At 37.6% G+C, this 24,399-nt stretch overlaps 3 protein-coding genes across 3 annotated transcripts; all 3 read right to left on the bottom strand.

Annotated features, from left to right (window-relative positions):
• On the bottom strand, positions 1–6,397 carry smpd1 (sphingomyelin phosphodiesterase 1). Its single transcript, XM_055043521.1, is given in 9 exon segments — positions 1–960; positions 1,700–1,845; positions 2,144–2,220; positions 2,439–2,687; positions 2,883–3,024; positions 3,402–3,682; positions 3,841–4,161; positions 5,802–6,044; positions 6,214–6,397. Coding segments are annotated over 8 exon segments (1,845 nt in total). The 5' UTR covers positions 6,021–6,044; positions 6,214–6,397; the 3' UTR covers positions 1–550.
• Positions 6,398–7,138: 741 nt separating this feature from the next.
• ilk (integrin-linked kinase) lies at positions 7,139–17,326 on the bottom strand. The gene is made up of 13 exons (XM_055043512.1): positions 17,239–17,326; positions 16,685–16,834; positions 13,354–13,519; positions 13,177–13,272; positions 12,913–13,009; positions 12,620–12,703; positions 12,446–12,531; positions 12,244–12,353; positions 10,440–10,567; positions 9,109–9,230; positions 8,367–8,466; positions 8,165–8,295; positions 7,139–7,656 (listed from the first exon to the last, which is right to left on the bottom strand). The coding sequence occupies exons 2-13, from the start codon at positions 16,771–16,773 to the stop codon at positions 7,507–7,509; spliced, it is 1,359 nt and encodes a 452-aa protein (XP_054899487.1). The 5' UTR covers positions 16,774–16,834; positions 17,239–17,326; the 3' UTR covers positions 7,139–7,506.
• Positions 17,327–17,577: 251 nt separating this feature from the next.
• timm10b (translocase of inner mitochondrial membrane 10 homolog B (yeast)) lies at positions 17,578–20,481 on the bottom strand. Its single transcript, XM_055043322.1, has 3 exons — positions 20,211–20,481; positions 20,040–20,135; positions 17,578–19,824 (listed from the first exon to the last, which is right to left on the bottom strand). The coding sequence occupies exons 1-3, from the start codon at positions 20,235–20,237 to the stop codon at positions 19,366–19,368; spliced, it is 582 nt and encodes a 193-aa protein (XP_054899297.1). The 5' UTR covers positions 20,238–20,481; the 3' UTR covers positions 17,578–19,365.
• Between the last annotated feature and the right edge of the window lie 3,918 nt (positions 20,482–24,399).

The following is a 24,399-nucleotide window of genomic DNA, read 5'->3' as shown; positions in this document are numbered from 1 at the left end:
AACTTTAGAACAATGATTTATTTTTGCAGTCATGTAGACAATTTTTTTTCACTTGATTTTCAAATTGTATAATTGCTACATATTCTCACATCAAGCAAGTTCTGAGAAGAATACATGTCCCAGCATTGATTCATTAGAAGTTTTTCTAATCAAATAAAGTGCAAGCTAAGGAAAACAAAATAAAATTATGGCTGGCTTTGTAACATAAAACAGTCAAAATTATAAAATGTTTAATCTGTATTTGCCAGTGTCAGACTTAAAAGCCTTTTTACAATCCTTAAGTCTTAGGTAATGCTAATACTGCTAAAATGTCCCATCCTCAGTTTGTATACAGGCTTTCTCAGCTGCATCTCACACTCTGAAAAGAAAAATAGGAAGACATGTAAAAGAGAATTAAAGCACCTGTAAAGCAGCAAATTAATTAGCATGTTTACCCATTCCCTGCTAAAAGGGACCCACTTCATTTGAACAGCTAAAACGATGATTTTGGCTCATATTTGGTCATATTGCTATCCGCTCCTGATTTAGTCTAAAAATAGCTTCCATAAGGTCAACAAAGAGTTTTTCTTGCAGCCCGAGCCAAGTTTCCTGCAAAACCATTGAGATGGTCACACTCGTCCAGCTCGTCGGAGCGTCCACTTCGCAAAAAGCAGAGCATTGTGGTTTTGCATGCCTCTCTGCAGGACTCTGACACATGTCCTTTATGTCTGAGGTACCAGAACTTCTGGAAAGTGTCGTCGTCGTTGATAAAGGTTCGCAGCAGTGTGTTGTAATCAGATGGGAACAAACTGGAAAGACCGTAAGCTTCAGTGGCCCGGTACAGGAGGTTCCATTTGGGGTTCTGCTCTGGTGACTTTGGGTCGTGATTTGCCTCTGTGAGGTTAAGGATGTAGGTTTCATGGTCAAGCACAAGCCGAGAGCTGTTTTTGTAATTTCCATCAACATAATAGATGCGGTAACCTGAAAACAAGGTGAAGTTTAATATGCGGTTTACCTTTATTTAAAAAAAAAACACCACAGAATCACAACAAAATAAAATATTTATATTTTTGTGTGAAAAACAAAAACACCCTCTGGGCTTAAAGTAGCTCTCAGCATAGCAAATTCTGTCATAGAAAACAAATCTCAATGTCCCTGCCTTCTGATTTTACCCTTGATTCCTGTGTGCCCACTGTTATCCATTAAATGGCGATACTTATGGAAATTGCACTTGTTGATTGTAACAGTAAATCCTATTGCAGCAATACACATACTGATGTCTTATTCTGCTGCTAAGCTTGGTGCACCTGACTATAAAAACAGAAGCTGGAATTTTCAGCAATAAAACTCATTCTGTCATAGTAGTAGTGCTGGTACATAATAAAAATAAGTCATTGCACACTTTATGGAATGGAGTAAGCTGTAACAAATTAGTTCGAAACTTCCTCTAACACACTTTTGTGTTCTTGTTTAAAAAATTAAAATTGCTTAACATAAATCTGAAAAAGATTCTGTTGCCAGTTAAATTCTCCTAAATATTGCTATTTAGAACTTTGTGTTTCATTAAATATTCCTACTAAAAATACTAGATTGAGATCTATAATAACATAGCACCTCCCTATCATGGCTGTTTTTTGGAGAACGTTTTATGCAGAGACTCTGATTTAGTGAAACACACCTCATGATCATGTTAGGTCACTCAGCTGGTTCATTGACTCACCTGGATTAAGATTGACATAAGTGGTGGCACTGGGCGCAATGAAAGCCACTCCTAAAGGCCGGGTCATGGTTTCCTCATCGTAAAACATTTGAAACTCATCCAGATGGGTATGCCCAAAAAACTGCCCAGTAATTGTACTTTCGTATCTGAAAACAAGACATTTTTGTTAAAACAGCAAAACTCTGGAACCTCCAATAGTCACTCAGATTCAAAACCACAGCATGATGACAGTCTTACAATGTAAAAACAGAGGAAGTGGAAACAGATGCTTGTAGTAATTTTATTATCATTGCCCCCTGGTATTAGAAATATGCAATATGTCACTGACATTTTTTTTTATTTCAGTTGAACTTCAATGTCCTCTATAAAAAGTAGACCACTCCAAACCCAAGGTGTAACAACATCTTACATTTCACTGACAATAGAAATTCTAACAGCAGGTACCTGTTGACGATGTGATAGTAGTTCCAGCTCCAGCTGCCAAGACACAGGCCAGGTGGGATATGACCAATGATATGAACCTAAACACAAGCAGCAAATAAGCTGACGGTACTGGCTATTAAAATGTTTATCACCCTACAGTGTATGTAATTAGATGCAATTAAAATAACACTGACATCCTGCATGACCAGGACAAAAAGCTACTGACTGGAGGGACGGGGAGAGGGCACAATAAGGGGTATGCTTCAACCACACTCACGTCACACTTTATATTTTAACAGCAAGTGACGAAACCAACCTTCTCTCCTCTGTCCTCACTGGCCTGCAGAACTTGAACCAGCCACTGCAGCTGGTTAGCAGGGTCAGTTGAGTTCACCAGCAGCCAGAAGTTTTCTCGCGCACAGAAGTTCATGTTGAGGGAGACCACCCTCAGCCCGGGCTGAATCTCTACTGTGTAGAACCCTCCATATCTGTTAGCAACACAGGGTTTAATTCAGACTCGTACTAGAATATTATATAAGGAGCAGCATGCTGAGAGCTGCCACCACTTCTGCTCTTCATGTCGTCAGATGTGCTATTCAGACACAGTGAAACTACTACGCCAAACAGTATTGCTCTTTGTTTAAAAAAAAAAAAATATCTGTTGTTAAGCTTTATCTCTATACTATCAAACAGACATTCTAAATACAATAAAAATCATGACTAAAAGTAAACAAACTTAAAAAAAAAAAAAAAAAAAAACCAATGGCCCTTCCTCTGCCATTTTATTATAGAGCCAGGCAGAGGATCGGTTGCCGTGGATGAACGGTGGAGGGAAGCTGTTCACTGGTGTACTCTCATGGTTTCCTACTGCAGGGTAAACAGTCACATTGGCCCCCAGGTACCTGGGTAGAAAACAAGAGAATATTTATCAGTTCAGATCAGAAGGCTGTGACCACAGCAATTTGTAATTGCGTTTCAGTAATAAGTTCATAAACTAAAGAATTTATATCTGTAGATTTAAAGCAACATTTCTGAAGCTTCTTCAACAAAAAAGTAGTTTTTTGCAGCCATTCTTTACCATCATTCATTTGGACTTCATCTACCAAAGTACAACACATTATCCAGGCGGAAATTAACCTCACAAATTGACTCTAGTGTGAGGAAAATAGTATCTTGAACTGTTGCATGAAGGTTTATGGAGGAAGCACTTTAAGTTAGTTGAATTTTCTCAGCATTAAACATTTCAGTTTTAACCCCTCTCTAAATAATGCCAAATTACTTGTGGATGAGTTTGGAGATGACTGTGAGCTCTGTCAGCTGCTGGTTTCTGGTCTGAGACCAGATATTGTGTGCTGGTATGTCTCCAGTCCAGTAGACCCAGTCCCAAGGTCCAGCTTTAGCAGCATTTTCCAGGAGGTTCTCCACTGTGCGTAGAGGCAGGTCACACTTGCTGTAGGTTCCCCAGTAACCAGCCCCTCTCCGCTTCCATTTAGGAACACCTGAGTCTGCGCGACAGCAGAGAGGCTTCTTGCAGTCGGCAGCGCTGCCAGTTTCATATTCCTGTCATCAAAGAGATTTTAAACGTAAACTGCAGACGTGTCTCAAAACTTTTCTTTTCCAAACTGTACGTTAATTTTCACTGATACTGAACTCTTTACTGACCACAAAAAGATTGAAACCAATCATACTTGGACTTTTTAAATTCTGCACACACTCACCATGTCCCAGTGGATATCTGTGAGAAACAGCACCCTACTCTGTGGAGAGCCAGGTTTAGGAGGTGAGAGCGGCGTAACAGGAGGCTTGGGAACCTTTGGCAAAGTGATGTTCCACGGTGCGTAAATGTCAAAAGTGCCACATGAAGGCCCCACCAATACCGCACATGCTTCGGTAGGGGACAGCACAGACTGCTGCAAGGCCGTGATGAAGTCGTCTCTGAACAGCTCAGTTATGTTGCGGCACACTTGCTCATCAGCCAGATGCAAAAGGATGCATGCCTCGCTGACTGCATGTGCCACCAGCTCTTCGTTTGCACTGCTCTAATAGAAGCAACAAAGCAGAAAAAGACTATTAAAGAAAGACGTTGCATGTGAAATACTTCCTGAAAAATAAGTCAAGCTTAAATGAGTTTATTCAAATCTTTATTGCATTTAGGAAATTCTGTGGTTTGGGCTAATAATCACAAATTCTAATGCATGTCTTAGGAAAAACTACACTTTTACCGGTAAACTAAAGTACCCCAGAATATATATTTAGAAGTTCCTTGTTGTTGAAGGAAATGAGAAAAACTCTAAAAACTGGGAACAAAAGCTAAGTGACAACAATTTATGTTTAGTACAGCCTAAAAAGGTTAAAAAAATCTACACACAATGAAGCAAAAATGTTTTTCTACATCTATCTGGAACGTTAAATTGGTGTTTAATGGTGGAATTTGAACAATTTTTGTAACTCATTCTAAAAATAAAAATACAGAAACTGTTTCGCAAGGAGCAGGACTTTATTGGGAAGTTATTTAGAGTGTACAAATCACTGTAGTGAAAGTTCTTTCGTAATCTTGGTGAACTTGTTTTATGCGAGTTGTTGTGTCTGTGGACTAATATCTAGTCTACACACAATGTATATTGTGTGATTATGACTGGAATTGATTTGTACGCTTAATAATTAGCACCAAAGATCAAATAAGTGGAAACTTCATAACAGTATTTCTATATTATGCACAAATATTTCAAACTGACCACACATCAGTTTGTTCCCATCAGTGGGACATTTCTGATCCATTTTGAGAACTTAAGATTTAAAGGTTTCTTATGTACGCTATTGATATCCTGCTTCTGTAACATGTAGCTACGACTTCCATTGCTATAGAAGATCACTGTTATTTTGGGGTCCTATCATTGTCTAAATAGGGATCAGAACCCAGTTAGATACAAATGAAAAGCTTTGGAAATGACAGTGATCACCAGTTGTTTAAACAAGCAGAAGTGTTAACAGGGATGAAGTGGAAGCAGGAACCAGCTCAGACACAAGCAGCAGAATGTATTTAATTCAAATTCAAATATGATTGTTTAATGAGCCATTTATTCACATAAATATGATTAACTTAGTACTTATAAGTTAACGAAGACTTTTCTTGCTAAATAGACCACCGAAAGTTGCATTTGTTTAGCCATCACAATCTTTGCTGGGTATTATCAGTTTAAAGAGATTTTAACTTCCTTCAAGCATATTTTTGTTCCATATAATACAGTACGAGTGTAACCAGTAAACCTTTTGTGGATGCAAAGGCAAGAACCCCCCAATTGATGACTTTGTGTTTTTGTGTTTGATATGATGTAAAGCACTTTGAAATGCCTTGCTGTTGAAATGTGCTATACAAATAAAATTTTATTGATTGATTGATTCTGTGGGTCTATTGTCATCTGTAGCATTCTGCCAATAAGAAAAGAGTTCACCTAGTTAAATATATTTCATTTTTACCACAATTTAATAACTAAATAATATCATACCCTAATATGTTGCAAATGTTAGGTTGTACCAGATATATTATTGCAATGTTGTTCCTCTTTTCAAACTCGGTTGTTCTGTGTTGCAAGAAAAGCAACTTGTTTGCAGTGTTCAGTGTCACGATAACAGATATAGATTTTCTACTCTACTTTTGAGTAAGGGGCAAAAGGTTTACCAGAAGTGCGATGTCAACAATGGTGAAGATCGTTTTGCAAACGGGACAGGTGAGGTTTGTCCAGGAGAAGCCGAGTCCTTGGGTTTCGAACTGTTCCACCAACACGGTCCTGGTCTGAGCTGGATGCTGAGCTGGATGACAGGACCCGAACAGCGGCGACATAAGGAGCAAAGTACAGGTCATCAGAGCCAGGAAGGGGCGTCGTGAAGGGAGCCTCATTGTTCTGACTGCAGCGTGTCTGTGCTGCAAGAAGCAAATGCAGAAGGTAAACCTTGCTGCTTCAAGGAAATGACACCAGTCTGACATTCAAACTTGTTCATGAAATATGAGTCATTCACACCCGCAAACAAAAAAATGTGAACCCGTAAAACATCACGCCAGCTAACAGCTAACTCTACTGCTCATACTGTACCTCTAAAAAGAGTAAAAGTACCGCTATCTTCTCCAGGGAACTCCAGCTGTGGTGAACAAAAGCAACTCCAAGTTCCAGTTCCACTTCCCCGGAGAAGTCAACTGAAACCAGGTCACACGAGTCTTCTTGACATGCTGAGCTGGAAGCAGCTCTGCTTGTTCAGATGCGCAGCTGAGAGTATCCTCCCGGCTGGGACTGCCCGCTGTCACGTGACCGTCACGTCGTCAGCTGATAGGTCACGTGTCATTTGTTTTTCCTTCTCTTCCTAATTTATCAAACAGCAGGGAAAAATGTGATGCAAAATAATGCTACCGAACTCCCTTGGTGACATGGGGATATATATCTTTTTATTTTGCAGAATACATGCAGTTATTCTAATCTGTTCTAATTCTCTCGCTACACCAAACTGCACATCAGAAAGCTGCACAAATGTGGGATCCCGTATCAAACCGCACACCTATCGTTACCTACATTTTAGATAAGAATACCAGCTTTGGTCCCAGTAAAGTGTAACTACATGGAAGATATGAGGAATTTCTTTACTGGGCGTTTTAACATTGTGAAACCATGTTATTGATTGATTCAATGTGACTATTGATCTTGCAGATCAATAAATTGTTCCTACTATTTCAAAAGAACATTCCAAACATACAAAGCTTGTTTGCTTTTGACACTCATCAGTTAATCAAATTCAAAATCTAAGGTAAAAAACTTTAAAAGACCAGAAAAACTGCATACAATCTATTTAAGAGAACGATATAGATTGGTGTTTTCCTTTGCTAAATTTGCCAATTTTGTAAAATGACACCATGGGTCAAATAATCATTTCCTCAAATGTAATGAAATCTAACAACAAAAGGCCATTGCAAAATTTACAGCAGATGAGAAATAATTTATGTGCTTCACAAAGATAATACATTAGAAGTCTTTGTCATAAATATAAAATTTTATTTCATCTGCTATAGCAGGCGTGTACAAAAAGCTATAATTCTATACACATTTCTTTGGATCAGCTTCTGTCTTGTGAATCACTGAAATGTAATTCACACTGCAGATACAATTTTGAACATTCCAACAAGAACATTTGAGTGATTATATAAGAACAACACAGGCAAAGTAACACATAAACTTCAAATTAACTTGCATAAAACAAGCATTGCATGTTTAAAATACGTGCAGCTGCAGTGGTTTGTGGCTTTATTTACAGTGGCGTAGCAGATACATGACTGGAGTGAAGCTAAAGAGTGGTTGGGTAATAAAACAAGAGTCTTGGACACATTGACTCTAAGATATTCACTTGTCTTGCATCTTTTCCAAAATGGGAACAATCATGTCAAACTTGGGCCTCTTGGCTGGATCTTCGTTCATGCAGAGCCTCATCAGCTTGCAGATGTGAGGAGAGATGCCTGGTGGAATGGTTGGCCGGAGTCCCTCCAGAGCGATCTGAGCAGTGGGAGGAAAATTATGTGCCGTTGTGTCATGTACAGTGCTTTGGAAAAATATTTCACAATTGTCACAACATTTTTTACATCTTGTTACACTAAGTGTGGCAGAACAATCCCCAGAACCAAATTCAGAGTGGCAGAATCAAGGTGTTGGATGTTTTTCTTCAGCAATAATAGTCAGAGTTTCTTGAAAGTTGGCTAAAGCTAAGTACGGGGCAATTCGCTAAGAAGCCAATATTGATTCAGACACCAATATTGATTCAGACACTTCCAATACAACTGATACAACACCGAACACTTTCTACAGATAAAAAAATATTTTAAAGACAATGTATAATTTTTTCAACTTCACAATTATGCTCTAGTTTGTGTTTGTATAAATGTCTCATTGAAAAACAAGGACGTTTGTTGTTCCTGTGAGGTAGAAAAATTAATATTTCAGAGGACGTGAATAATTTTGCAGTGCACTCTGAAATATATAGTTTGAGCATTTGGTGTGTTGCTACCTTCATCCCTATCTCCATGTTTGAGAGATCAGCAAAGGGAACCTCTCTGGTAACCAGCTCCCATAGTAACACTGCGAAGCTCCACATGTCAGCAGATCTTCTGTTGATGTCTTCTGGCTTTTTCTGCAGTGCTAAAAGCGTTAAGAAGGAGAATATGAGAAAAATTAATGGAAAAGGAAGGTCCAATGCGAGGCGCAAATACCTTCAGGGGCCATCCAGGCTGGTGAGTACATGCGCCCAGGACACTGGAAGGAGAATTTAGCATCTGCCATGCTTATTCTGGCTGTCATATCCTCATCAATCTGTAAATTAAACACAATGGGTAAAGACTCATCATACATAAAAGTGCCAAACAAAACAAGAATTTTCCCAGTTTGCTTATACACTGTGCCTACCACTAATTTAAATGACTGATTTAATGTGTAATTTTGCCCGCATTAAATTATAGCATTTAATGTGTACAATAATGCTTTTTATGCACAGCTGCTGATCCCAAAATGCCCCTTTTTTATTTCAGCTGTCCAATAGAAAGTTTTGGATATTTAATGTTTCCTCACCTCCCACACTGTTCTTTACAAAATAAATATAATAATCTTGTATTTCAGTTTCAGTTGTTGCTGATTAATATTGTAACTGAAGATATAAGTAAGTTTAGGTGAGTAGTCTTTCTGTAAACCATTTCCTGACTTATTAAGATAAACATCAGAGATGCAGTAGGAAATCAGCTGTTGACTGTTTTTAGGGTCATGTCATATTTTTACCAAGAAAAATTATTGTTTAAAAACTGATTAAAAGTTCATTAGCATTCTTTTCAATTTCTATTACTTTCATAGAAATTGCTCAAATAAGCCTGTGGCCAGTTATTAACTGGTTATAAGGCTTTTCAAACATTCTAACCTGAAGTAGCAATGATTGTGTAACGTGACATACCAGAGGTACCTTACCATGATATGCTTACTATTGAGGTAAAGCCGTGAAACCATCGGCTCTAAGGTGTGGAGGAATGCCATCCCACTCGCAATGTCCAAGGCAAACTTGACCGCTTGGCTTTGGTCAACCACCAGAGCTGTTGAAGACAAGGCGAGGAACAAAATGTGAAACAACAAACTAAGTAACTAACAATAAAATTGACATTCAAATGTCATGGATGTCAGTAATGTGTATGCAAATAGGTTTATATTTGTATGTTTGATATGGGATCCCAAATTGACATGAGGAACAATAGCATCTGCAGTTGTACTGTGAGTACCTGGGCTTTCCTTTGAGTATAAAAATATGTATAAATTGTTATTTGACTTTTTATTATTTCCCCCTTTTACCTGAAATTTTTTTTGTTAGTTTACGTTTGTTTATTTGGTGGTTTGGTGATCTTTCTGTAAGCTAAATGTAACTGTGCAGTGAGGCTAGCAAAAAATGAGTAAGCCGATTTTTAAACAGTTAAGTCTAGTAAAAACGTTTGCGGAAAAATAAAAAACTGTGGAAATGAAACAAATGTCATTTCACTGGGAATTTCCATCGTCCTCCTCCAGTGGGTAGGCTTTTCTTTCCTGTCTGTATTATTTCTACAAAAACATAGGCTATGCAGGCATGTAAGTGTGTATGTGGCATTGTGCATGTTGGGCCTTGTGTTGATTAAGTACACTGTTTCTGTGTGGCAAGGGCATCATGCTCATGTGCCCTGTGTTTGTGGAAGTTAGGCTTCTGCTGATTTGGGGATGCGTGTTGGAGGTATGGTTGTGTTCATGTGGGTCAGGTGCAGTGATGGTTGTGAGTACCATCTGATAATTGTATACCTGTTGGTACCCCAGATGAGGAATAGCCTGTACCCAGAATATTTGTGTGTGCTGGCTCTTGAAGCGCTCACCCAGATTGGAATGGAGGGTTATTGTTTGTGCACTTTTTTTCTACCACAGATTTGCCTTCCACTCAACGTTTTTTAAATGTGCATGAACAGAGCACCCTGTGAGCAGACAGCTTTGTTAGCACTGACTTTTTGTGGCTTACCTTACCAGACACCACTCAAGTCATCAGTCTTCCACATGACTGTCTAGTTTCACTTTATGAACAATCTTGTTTTGCTTTTATATGTTTATGTTTACTATTAAAATACATAAACACCTTGAAGAATTGATATTTTTTTTAAGTGTAAGAACATATTTTTGTTTGGACTGTTGCACAGTGAGTTACAGCTATTCTAAGCAGAGGTTTTATAACCTGAGAAAATTAAGAGAGCAAATTTTCTTTTTTGTACTTGCACGTCAAACAAATTACTTACTTGTGCCCTGATGGAGGATGGTGTACAGAGATCCGTATGGCATGTAGTGGGCGATGATGATCGGATGAGGAGAGGGAGGGGACTGACATGCCCCAAGGACAGGCAGAATATTTGGATGAGAAAAGATTCTGTAATGGTAAAAAGAGAAACAAACAGCTGCTGTGTTAACATAAAATTATACTTCACTCAAGAAAATAAGAACAAAACTGTCAAAAAATATGTTAAAACAGTACACTTGTATGATCTGGAGTCCTTTTAAGTTAAGTTTTACACTTCATTAAAAGAAACTCTTTCATTTTTGCAAAATCTACCCAAGTTAAGCCAAAGTACTTTTATTTAAACATAAGTTCTCAAAAGAAAGCAAAATAACTGAAGCTCACATTAAAGTAAGAACATAGCTGTGCTACTCAGACTCTCCAATGGGGTTTCTTTGACTTGGTTAGTTTAAAGACTTCTTTCTTTTTTTGTTTTTTCTTACAGCCTAATGGGTCTCAAAGATGGGAAACACTGATTAAACGCAGTCCAGATGGTAAAAAAGTTAAATATGCGTTTTATGTTATGCATTGCTAATTGAATGCAGTGTTGTTTCACTCTCAGATGCATGCAAGCTGCACAAACAACTAAGAATATGGTTTATAGACGTGCTTTGGGGTTGGGCAAGCTTAGTCAGAATGGTTTAGTGTCAGCACACTAAAGTTAAATTTTTGTTTAAATGTCATAATAATAAATCCATGCAAAAAATGGACAACCCCCCCCAAAAAACATCACAATTAGTGAGGTCAAAGAAAGTGTCAAAGATGTGCGTTTAACCTTTTTTTGTTGCACAAACAAACGTCAATCACTGACTCCAAATAAAATAGTTTTTACATAAAAATGATTGTGAGTTCAAATGTTCACTCCCTCCACATTTTTCCATAATTTTCCTTTCATATATTTACATTCATTCATTATTCACCATGAGTATCAACTAAATTGTCTTCTATTACTGATTTCGTTCTTACAAAGTGGTATAATTGCAAAACAGACAAGTTCAATTATTTTTGGAAACTAGATTTTGTACACAAGCTTTATTGTTCAAATGCAAATATTTATCCAAACTGGTTAAATGTCATGCAGTGTCATATATCTTCCTTTTATGCCTCGTCCTTACAGTTTCCAAAGATTCAATGTCGTCCTGCTTTATCCATTCCAAAATCAATCTAGATGTGTGTTTGGGGTTTACTGTCCAACTAGAATATCCAACCTTGCTGAGGTTTTGATTATCTAATTGTTGATTTCATGTGATATTTGAGAATTTGATGAAGTCTTCCTTCTTTCTTATTCCATTCAATGAGATAAGAAAGCACCATAGCATCATATTACCACCATTGTCCTTGACAGTTGGAGAAGCATTCTTAGGTTTGAAACCGTTATCTTGACTCTCAATCAAAACTTCTTTGAAACTTTGTCTCATTTGACCATATAACTTCTTAACTTTTTTGTAGTTTAAGTTTAAAATATACGCTTACCAATTCTCCCAAGAAGAGTGAACAAACCCAGGTTGATTGGTTTGTGTAGTTTCTCTGCTATATATTTGAATCTGCATGTATAATTCTGGCCATATGTGAAATAGAGAAAACCCACAACAAATTTACACCTGTGCAACCATTTAAAAAAAGTTGTTTTGTTTTTGTTGTTTGCAACTGTTCAAGCAAATAATTAAAATTCCTAAATTAATTGAAAATGAGTGGATGGTGTTTGTAAACTCGTGGCCATAAATTTAGCTGATAAAAAATACCAACAGTCTAGTTTTACAATAAATAACCTGAGTTTGGGATGCTCCTCGTTAAAGTCTCTGCTCTTCCTAGTGGTCCAGTCTCTCACATGCAGCACCTTCACCACAATCTCATCCCCTTGCCACCGGCCCTGCCACAACTAAAAGAAGAGCACACACTTCAGTGATCAGCTGGAGGAGCTAAAATATGAAAATAAAAAAATACTGTCAATCAGCAATAGAAGCAGCTGACCTCTCCCGACTGGTTCTCATTGATCTTTGCCAGGAGTGAGAGCTGCTTAAAATCAATACCGGCTTGCTTATTGAGGGTGCCATTACCTGTGAGATGAAAAACATGAATAAAAACGCATGAATCCTAATTTCACATCATATTTTGATCTTATTTTATTCGGGAAATCCTACTCACGAGGTCGCGTTCTCATTGTACCCTTCCAGAACGTTTCCTTGTATGGGATTTTGGCCATGTTCTGGCCCATTTTCTCTGCCTTTTCTAAAAGTAAAACATTTAAAATATAAGAGTAATGTTCTTAATTTGCCTTTGTTTTTGTTATGATGTAAAGCACTTTGAAATGCCTTGCTGCTGAAAAGTACTATATAAATAAATTTAATTGATTGATTGACTGATTGATAAAAGTTTCTTTATCCTACTGAAAATCTGCTGCAATGTTTAAAAGTCTATAATTAAAAAAAAAATCCAACCTTGCAGTAGCTGTTTTAGGTGAGGCTTGGCCTTATCCAGAGGTGTCTGCCCATACCTGTTACATACACACACCTGGGCACCATGGGTTACCAAGTCCTAAAAAGAGATACAACGTGAGAATTAGAACAAAATTAAGAATGTATTGATAGAGGAAACAGGTCTTTCTGCAGTAGCAGTTTCTGCCCAGAAGAGGGCAGTTTTTCACCAGCAGATGGAATCCAAAAAGGGATGTGAAAAGTGTGTGTTGGTGTACAGTGAAGCACCTCTGCAACTTCATCGTGGCCCCAGAAGCAGGCGTAGTGCAGCGGGGTGTTCCCGTGCTCGTTGACTGTATTGGGGTCCGCTTTGCACTGAATCAGCTGTCATCATAAAACAGAGCAACAAAAACACATGAAGAGAGAGAGAGCATATGAGCATATAAACTGTCTAAGAAAACAAACCTTAGCCACAATGTCCCTGTGTCCGTGGCTTGCAGCCAGATGTAAAGGTGTGTCATCTCCACGGTTCATCACATTGATTCGAGCCCCTCTCATGATGAGCATGTCAACAACGCCGCTTCTCCCTTCCCTGCATGCCCAGTGGAGGGGGCTGAAGCCATGGTCGTCTCTAACACATAAGACAAATAAAAAATATGAGAGGAAATGGAGCCGGGATCTTGCATTTATTTGGTCATCAAAACATCCAAACAGAAAGAGACGCAAGTGAAACGCTTGACTGCAGTATGTAGAGTCTCCATTCAGGTAGTAACAATTCCAAATGAATTATAAGCTGCAGTAGAAACAGCTAATTTTTAAAATAAATTAGGGATATGAAAGGTAAATGCTTTCTCAAATAAAGTAATAAGAAGTTCTGAATTTTTGCAAGAGGGAAAATAACACTTTCAGACAGACATATATGATCATTCCAGTCTATCATAATGAAAAGAAAAATTCATCAAGGTTCACCTCACCTCACCAGTGTAAACAATGTAATAATTTTAAAAATAATAGGACTAAATTTGACTGTCTCCTTTTAAAAAGCAGAGCAATACTCTGGCAGAACTTAAACAGATCAACATCTAGCAGAAAAAACAGACAAGTACAAAGAAAGCCTCAAAAAGGTAACTTTTTTGACAAGACGTCTCACAAAGCAAAGGCAATGTTGTGGCATGTTCACATTAAATATTTACTAATGATGTGGAAGAAGACAGAAGTAGCATTGTGAGTTCTAATGCATGGAAAACGAGAAATACTGTTCTCTCAAATGTGATTGTACTGTATTAGCAAGTGGCCCAAAATAAGAACAAAAAAGTGTTGTTTTTCTTTTAAGGTAAAAAAAAAATTGGCTGAGTTTGTCATTTGCTCTCATCTTAAATGAAATATGTTGCATTGTTGTGAGATACTAGCCAGAATCAGCCCTTTAAAGCACAACTTTACATCCAAAAATATATGTATCTCTAAGCTCTTTCTAATATTTTGATATGTCGTTCTTCAAATGTCACTGCTGTAAAAATACTGTGACAAAATATTTACATTAACCTGACCCTATATGAAAAAGTATTTGCTCCCCAAACCTAATTATATATAGATGGTGCCAGGGAAATTAAGTACAAAAGCCTTCCTGAATGTATTTTTGATACTTATAATATTCTTAATATGGCTAAAATGAAAAGGTGGAGTATATTTTATGGACTGTCCTGCTAACAAAACGCTCTCTTTGAGGTTTGCTATTTGGCGCAGGTTCATGCACCCACCTCCTAGTAATCTTTATTTAGATTTAAGCACATGCTTCCTCTCTGTGCCTGCAGCCTCTTCCCATCTGATGATTGGCCCGGTGATAAATACTTCTCCACAGGCTGGAATGCCAGCTAACATGTGCAAGGACGCACACAGTCACAGTGTGCGTCCTCCACTTCCAGTCTGCGAGGAGCCAGGCTGTCACCTCCAATGCGGGCCCAACAGGTCAGCTCATTACACTGACTAACCCAGAGTCTCCCGGCTGCTGGAGTTTCTCACAACGCCCTGCAAAGCCACAAACTCTGCTGTTAGTTTAACAATAAACTTCGAGGAGGTCTTCACAAAATAGCAGCTCACACTGAAGTGAAAGAGAAGAGAGGCTAATTCTCTGTCAGCCCTAATGCAGCACCACTATGGACAGACAACTCATAGACTAAACTACCCTGTGGGCTAAAAAAAGTAACAAGGGAAAAAAAATGCAAGAATGACAGAGTGGAAAATCCTCTGAGCTACGCATTCCTTCTAAGTCTGCCTTTTTTTCATCTGTTTTCCTGTGTCACTCGGTTCTAGAGGCAGAGTGGTTATTTAATGCTTCGCCAGCTGCTCTTGGGCACCTCTTTCAGTTCCAACTTATTATTCCAACAACACATAAAGCCTTTATTCAATTCTTTGGGTTGTATGAGCGGGACAGAGGCGGCCGCGCCACATAGTTGAGCTTCCTTGGAGCAACAGCCAAAGAAGGCCTTCATCATAATGACTGCTTATTCATTTGTTTATGTGTGACTGTAGGGGAGCTGCCTAAGAAGTTCTGTCAGCGATGGGCTTGGCCCTGTATGGAGCTAAGAAGAGGAAATAGACTTGGCTGTTACGTGGTTCGCCAGCAGCTCAGCAAACTGTACATATATGGCCGGCTCCAAGAATGAGATAACCAGGGTCTTTATTTAAGAAGTTTTCTTACTCCTTCTGATGAAGAGAATTTGAAAAGAGGAAAGAGTTTTAGAATTGAACAATTCAGAATAAAAAAGTTGGGACTTTTAATTCCTACAATTGTACTGCTTTGCACTGTTTTATGTACTATATTATTCAACAAATTAGAATTGCCAATATATACCCCCATAAACAGGGCTATGATAACAATTTATGAGCACAACCAATTTGTTGGGGCCATAAACAAGGATTTTAGATTCCCCTTTAGTAAGCAAAGAAACTTCTCAGCCATTCAACTCTTCATAAAGTCTAAGCAGCAATGCAAGTCGAAGCTCTCTGAGCAATCACAATTTTAATTTCAAATATGTCTCCACAGTCACAAAAAGGCAGCAAAAGCGGTTAATAAAAAAGTTATTTGTCAGCAGTTGTTGGTTTATACTTTTCAAACCAGTGGCCTGTGGGGGGAAAAAAATAACATGGGGAGCACATTCACGTAGTTTTAATGACTAAAATCATAATAAAATTATTATTATTTTGTATTGCTGCAAGTTGTTAGCCACAACAAAATCCTGGTGTTTCTGGATTTGCCTATTCCAGGTGTTATAAACTCACACTTTGAGCCAGCAATATTTTCAGTGAGAGTGCTTTAGTCAAACTGCATTTAATATAGATGGAAGTGCCAGAGATGCTGAAGTTCAAAAAGGGAGAAAGAATGACAGATAAAAAACATAAAATGTGGAAATATTGTCACTGATGTTATCACAAATTTAATGATTTTTCTCATATTGTTCAGCTTTAATCAGAAAGTTAAAGTTTTGTTTGTGCAGATGGGTTGCGTTTAGAAACATCATCAGTAAAAAATAAATAAATAAAAGTAAAAAAACCAAAGCAAGTTGTGTAATGCAGCAGTAATATCTCATATTGAGATATGTGTGTATTTTTAACATCAAAATACGCAAGTATGTGCCTGTGAGCACGTACATACTTGCCCATCCTATGACAAGACCACCACTTTTTGCAAGACATGTGTTTACCTGTCATTGCACTAACTTCACAGATGAATTTCAGCATTCAGATGGACCAGAAATCCCGCACAATGCAAACATTAGGGTCTGACATAGGAACCTACCCTAAGTTGAGGTCATTCTCTGTGTTGTCCAGCCACAGACGGACAGCCACTGAGTTCCCCTCTCGACACTGTGTGAAGATGTCATCCATGCTTGTGTTGTAGAGTGGCTGTTTGTTTTCTCAGTCTCTTCAAGAAGCAGGGACATAGAGTCTGTAAAAGGGTTTGAGAATTCCTCAGGCGCACTTTTCTCCTCAAGAAAAGCAACAAGTTTTAAAAAAGTAAATAGAGAAGAAAATCGTTTGAGCCTAACTTGCAGGTTTATCACATCAATCTCATAGTCATAAATTCCGGAATTCCTATATTGTAAACCAACCACGAACTATTATCTTCTCTTGAAAGAGTAAGAAATGATTGTGTTGTGGAGTCAACAAATAGTTGGACTTTCCAACATTTCCTCCTTGAATTTTCTTTCTACGTTGGCTCGGATGGGCTGGCCCCTCTGAATCACAACCCCTTGTTGCTTTATAACGAATTAAACCCGCCACCAAACTTTCAGCATAAGCAAAATGTGAAGCATTACTGCGTAAAATGAGAGGAAGTGTCGAAAGTCTTACCAGTTGGGATCTTGAGGAGCTCGTTTTTCCTTGTTTTTTCCCCCCTCCCCAGAACCACCACCGTCTCCTCTCCACTGGTCGCTCTGAGTCCACGCCCCGCTTGATGTGCGCTACAGATCTCCCCCTGGCAGCCACATCCTGGGACAACGACACGGCGACGCCCCCTGCAGGAGGCAATGCAGCGATGTGGCTGCCTTTGAAATTTAGGAGAAATAAAACTTTTAAAGTACACAAGGTTTTTTTTTGGGGGGGGCATATCTTATCATCTGCAGTGTGATCCACAAACAATCACTGGTCACGAAGGTATATCTTAGAGTCGACACATTTTTGTCTCTGTAATTGCCTTTATTTTTGTGGCATAGGCTCAAAAAGGTGTTGATCATGATACTTATCAATATGCCATCCATCACCTGTTGTGAATGGCTATAATGGGGCAAAACGGATTACACACCTTTTTGTCTGACAAGAAAACATTTTGACACAGAGGTAAACAGAAAATTGTAGATATGTAATGCAAATAACAATGGCATAAAAGATAGAAATCAGCAGGAAATAATCACATAACAAGATGGGAAATACTTGACAATGAAAAGCTGTAGTTTATATAAATATTTCCTTGTGTTTCTCCAGAGTTTGCTTTTATTCGGGAAGTAGAGTTGTAATCATCAGACTGCAATACATCAAACTCAGAGCACTGCAATATGTGGCAGGATATTATATTTACAAGAGTCATGGTGTAATTTTATAACATATTCAACTCATTTGGTGTACTCTAAGTTACCTTAATGTCCAGCTAACAAACATCTGAGATAATAAGGGTTGTGGTTAGTGATAGACATGTAATGATCAATGAAGAAAACTACCAAAAAATGTGGGTTGATCATTATGAGTTCAGACAAATTGCAAGTTTATAGTAGTATCTTAATTGTATAGAGTGGAGACAAAGTAGCCTTTTATTTTATCCATTTTTGTCCCATTATATCCATTGATGAAATAATTGTTCAAGCTTTTTAGAATGCAACCGACTGCCTGCTGTTGACCACAGAATTATAAGCATCACTAATGATCTTTTAGCCAGTCCTATCAACTTCTTGTTGAACTTTGCCGTTGTTGAAAAGCTCAGTTTATCAAAGCATCAGTAGACATAGTGTGTAACAGATGAGAGTAGTAGATAATGCTATGTGAGATCATCTTGATTGCAACACAACGGAAACTATGTGAGGAGGCAGATGTGACCAAGGTCATGACTTCGTTTCACAATCATGACAGTCAGACCTGAAGCTTTGTTAGAACATCCAGCAAGATGGCCTTCAGATGTAATTCAGATTACTTTAATTTCTCATGACTGACAGAGCTGAAAACCTGAATGTTGATATATAACAATCTTTATTTCGTAATGTGCTACATGAAAAATTTTGATTTATTTTATAACTTGCACTGTTTTTAGACACATCATAGTGCACCAACATTACCTCATTACCTTTCACAACTGTTAACTTAATTAAATGTAAATAATTTTCTTCAATAGAAACCTTTTTAAGCTAATTTTAATAATAAACTAAACCTACTGCACTGTCTGTTAAATAGGATCAACTAGTATGTATGTATGACTGAAGCATAGCTCCAGATACTGCAGAAGCCTGTTAATCACCCATTTATTTAAGCCAGGTGTAAAGAAGCAGAGAAACACCTAAAACTTACAGGACAGTGGGGTCTGAGGACCTGGGTTGGGGACCTCAGCAGTAAAGCACATAACCATATAGATTTTAGATTTTAATCAGAAAACAACTTAAGCCCCCCACACTTCCCGAAACTGTACCTCAGCAATCCTTTACTTATTTATTAATCTAAAATAAAAATAAAAATAAAAAATGACATGTGTATGACTGCAGTCACAAGACAAATCTAAAAAATAATAACAAATAAAAATAATAAAAAGAGAATAGAACTCTGTCAAAATAATCAACAACTGTTGGGATCCTCGTCATTTCAAAGATTTTTTTTCCTGGATCTTGAGGACAGAGATTTCAGTTTGACCGGTAAGACTTCTTTGATTATTGACTCTCTTGGCCTGTCAGGCCTCATGATTTAGACCCTGTAGGATCTGCCTTTTGGTCCATTTTCTGGTCATGGTGATGCTTTAGGGCTGCCAAAGTCATTCTGGATTCCAGATAAAGCAGGCTGAGGAAATCCTAAGCCAGTTTCTTTAAGCTCTGAGACATTTACACCATCAGTCCTGGGTGTAAGTGGTGCGCTAGCTGATAATCCTATTCCTGCTGGAATTTCTAATGCTGCTGGTTTTAAGGTTGAGTCATGGACTTCTGGTGCTACTTCAGTCACTGATGAGGTTATCTGAGTAGGTGGGGATGAACTTATAGATGTCTGAATTGATGGTGCGGCTTCGGCTCCAGCCCCAATGGTTCCAGGTGTAGCTGCAGCCTCGGCTGCCTTTGCATACTCTGCAGCCTTGCTCTCCATCTCCTCCATTCTTCGCTGCACCATCCGAGGCATCAGCTGCACATACGTGCCCATCAAGCGGTGGTTTGTGCGAATCAGCTTCCCAGCACAGTTGTCCACACAGCGCTCCTTGACAGATAGTAGGAATGTTAATCAGAACAAAATATTACAGTACAGACATGTTCTCTATGTCTGATTATCTATTAATCACATCACCTGTAATATAAGTACTATACATCAATACATATCAGCTCTACGTTTGTAACAAGATGATACATGTTACAAACATAGCATGTATCACTGTATTTAAATAACGGGGTTGTGATTGTATCTGCTCCCAGTACCTCGTCCATTGTGAGGTTCCTGTAGTTGAAGTTACTTGTGCAGCGCTGGAAGCAGATTTCAGTCATGCGGTTGTAAACCAAGAGGAAATCCCGCAGCTGGAAGAAACGCAGTCATTCAGAATCACCGTCCACATCTCTATTTACAAATCGGCGAGAGGAAAATCCACTTACGTTTCTCAGCTGCTGGTCAGAATCCATCTCAATTGACCGGGTGGCGAGCCACTGGTTTGCTAATGTGTTCAGTAAGCTGGTCTCTCGATCTCCGGATCCGAGGCAATTCTGGACTTACCAATGCGTGACTAACTTTAATGGATAAAGTAAAAACTCCGTAAGACCAGTTTTACGTTTAAACCTCCACTCCAGCCAATTACACATGAAATGAACTCATGCACATGAAGGATTTTAGTGGCATGACATTCACATGCGAGCGGCCATGTTTGGAGCAAAGATCGCCTCTGCTTGTGAAGAGGTTTCACTCTGCGGCTGTTTGCACAAATAAAAAATAAATAAATAAAAAAGGTTGGTGTCACAGCAAAACGGTCCAGTCTATGGTTTTTTGAAAGTTTTTATCCTTTTTTTTACATATATCCATAATGTCTTCATGTATCACTTCACCAGTAATCGGTATTTGAAAAACTTTAATGAGACATTAATAAGTGCTTTTAGTAGTTTTTCTTTTCAGCCCATCTTATTTTATTTGTCTTATGTTTATACTTATCAAATACTACTTTAAATCATCTTTAGCGGACTGTGCTCAATTTCAATTAAAGGTGAGCACTGTATTAATGAGTTAATCAGTTTTATCAGATAATTAATTAATTTTCTTATTGCATTTTTTTCTTCATTAAACCTAGAAATGACACATCTTTTGAATTACCTGTGTCCCTGCACCTGGCTAGTAGTTTGAAAACTTGCTATTTAAAAGTTGCTTAAAGCTAAATTTCCACTAATAGAATAAATTAGTATGAATTAAAATTTATGAAATAAATATTTGTTTTAGACAAAGATACAGCGTTACATATTCAAAAATTATCTGGACAGTAAAATAAAATTCAGCAGACCTCCTACTGCTTCAATCGCTTTAAGGAGAAACCACAATCCTCCCATGTTTCCAGCTGAGAGAATAACAGAAGTAAATGTCGAGGCCCCTTTGCTCAAAAATGATCACTGATATGGACTCATTAAATCAAATTATACAGCCCTAATTCAGCGGCAACAAGCAATTACTACCTGCCAATCATTCTATGGGGGTTTGTCAGCAACTGACCAATCAGCGTTCGCCATTGGGACCCGCGTTTGTATCATGAAAACAACTTGGCAACATATTTACTTTTTTTTTTATTGCAAAAAGAGAACATACATGAACAACATAGAATACTCATAATTACAAACAATATATTTACTATAATATCGGAAATTTACGAAAAAATGCAAACACATAACCATGGCGGGGAAAATTTGGAGTAATTCAAGAAATGCATCAAGTCCTCTGACAATCTCATGACCAGTTGAATGAAACTGTCATCGACGTCAACAACCATTGCTAAGGTAGTAAACATCCCGGTTTTTTTGTCAAATCAAAGATCAATAGGTAAAAGTAGTCATGCTTGATTTTATGTGTGTGAATTCCAATGGCAGCTCCATAGAAGCATGAAAACATGTGGTGGAGAAACTGGGTGTTAACAATTAAGAACCTTTTTATGCAACTTGTTTTTTAGCATTTTCCTCGTGGAAGACTTTCACAAGCCAGTATTATTTAAGTCATTACTCAACCGTTTTGTAAGTGCAAAATGCAACTGACACAGCTTCCACACTGACATCCAATGATACTTTGTGCCCCTCATTCTTACTGGCTTGCAAAAGACTTGGGTTTTAATGTTGATTTCCATAAAGTTGCTTTTGATAAATATACAGACTTTTCATATCACCTGAATGTAAAATAATTATTTGATTGTGGTACAAAATGACGGCATGTGCTAGGAAAATACATATTACCCCCTGTTTAAGTCTTCCACTTTAAGACTACTTTAATTTGTCAGCATCTTTTTCTTTTTTTGATAATTGAATATTTCACTATAACTGTAACTCACCATAATCAGTCAGGTGAGATAAATGTGGACTGCTGTCTCATAAAAATTCTTCCAAAGGCTGCATATTGGGCACTTTGCTTCTTTGATCGGCGTTTAAACGTGTGTGTTACTGACAAGCGCACTTATATAGAGCATATGATATAAATCTGGCATATACCGGTAGTCACAAAGAATTTGGGTCCTGGTTGCATAACATGTCTGTAATTTAAATGAAATTGATTAAATGTCTTCTCATTTATTAAAAAAGCAGCAGTTTTAAAGATATGCTAATGGTGTCAATCATGACTAGTCATCCATATATAACCTTGCTGCTGCTACATACATCAAGAAACAACTAAAGGATTACCTCACCAATAAAAATTGGATGGTGTCTAAATTTACAATCAACTGGGAACTTTTTTGTGAAATATTATGACTCATTTTTGCTGCCATGCAACAAAGTAATAAGAGTAATTTAAAAAGAAACAATTCAATGACACAGAGGCACAAGCAAGACAATAATAAATTAACATTACAGTGGAGTGGTTTATCACTAGAAATCATTAGACTGGCTAAAAAAATGTGGTATAATTGCTTAACTGATCTTTTGATCAACAACAACATGACAAAATTGTGTACAATGAATAACTTTTGAAAATCGCTCAGTATTATTAAACAATATTACAATATTAAACTCACCAAAAACAATCATTTATCTTGGACAAATAATTACATTTTTTGAAAACTACTGATTGGATATCCTTCCTATAAAGAATGAAGTAACATTTATTTCTCAATTTGTGCAACACAGTGGAATAAAAATGTAATTCTGACATTTGCTGCTGCTGTTCATTATAATAAATTACTGTTTCAAGTCTCGTCAGAGGAGCATCTGCGCACATTAAGCAGTCACTGTCAAGCGTCAGTGGCTCACTTTTCTGACACTTACTTTTGTTTTTTTGTAAAAAGAGGAAATGACTTGAAAGGATTTTCCTGTCACCTTTCATCGTGCAATCATCTGCTGTCGCGAGAAACTTTAAATCTGTAGCTCAACCAAAGAAAGCTTGGATTAATCCAGTGCCTCAGGGTTTCCGAGGAGCAATGTCATGTAACGACTGAAACTTTGACGGAATTTATAGCAATGGTGACCGTCGTTTTTTCTGGTAGTACATGTGGGCCTTCATATTTAGCAAAAATGTTGCTCATAAGACACTTCTTAGAAGCTGAATTTACAGAGAATTGGAAAAGTATTTACAGATCTTAAACTTTTACATTTTGCACAAATTTCAAGAAAAACAATCATTTTTAAGTAATTTTATGTGATAGGCTAACACATAATAAAACAATTATTAGTTGAACAAAAAAATGACAGTTTTAAAATATAAAACTCTTAAGTCTCTTGGAGGTTTCTTGGATTCGTGATAATTTTTGCAAGGCCTGTCAGTTTAGGTAGATCAACATGTGCTGGTAGGTTTGCAGTTGTGTCATACTCTTCTCTCTAACTACTGCAGTTTAAACAGTGTGACAATTCTCCCCATGGGGAAGATAAAAAAGCAAACTGCTTTTAATTATTGTCGTTGTTATTTGTTTGCTTCCAATTTCTATACTGTTAGCTTAATGTTTTATAGTAATTTATAAGTCAGTTTGCCCGTGGAACAGGAAAGTGCAGTTATTCAAACTACAATCGCCCACACGATGGAAAACAGAAATGCTTTTTTTTCTGCCTTTATACTTTTTTATGAGACATCTGCTGATGGACGAATAAGAGACATCAAAGGAGTGAAAGTTCCTCTGTGTCCTGTGATGATTCAATCTTTTCCCTGCGTTTCACAACAATCTACACTTTCCACATGGTTCTTGACCTCTAAATGTCACGCAGAATTTCCTCTTTCTTTTTTAAAGTAGTTTATTACAGAGAAGCATAGTTATGTTCCTATTGCTCAATATGGAGACTTTAAGAGGTAGATTGTCTGTGTCAAGGAGGAAATTGCTCAACTCTGCGAAGAGTAGAGAAAACTGAAGATGATAGTTACATTTTTTCTGAAATATGAAAATAGTTTCAAATTTTTCAAGAATACAAGTTGAAAAGTTTTAGAAAAGTAATATAATTCTTAAATATAGTTAGTCACAATCATGGCTAAAGCTGTCAGCGACTTGATCTGAGCAGCTCTGAGTATTTTCTACCTCTAAAAGCTCTATACATATGTTCCCATCACAATTATCTTTTTTGTCCTCACTTTCTTGATCTTCATCCCATTCTCTTCTCCATCCTTCCTCGGTCTCTCGTAAGC

Source organism: Poeciliopsis prolifica, unplaced genomic scaffold (genome assembly GCF_027474105.1).
Source record: "Poeciliopsis prolifica strain line A6 unplaced genomic scaffold, Auburn_PproV2 SCAFFOLD019, whole genome shotgun sequence".
NCBI classification, from domain to species: Eukaryota; Metazoa; Chordata; class Actinopteri; order Cyprinodontiformes; family Poeciliidae; genus Poeciliopsis; species Poeciliopsis prolifica.
This window is presented reverse-complemented; position numbering and strand designations above follow the sequence as displayed.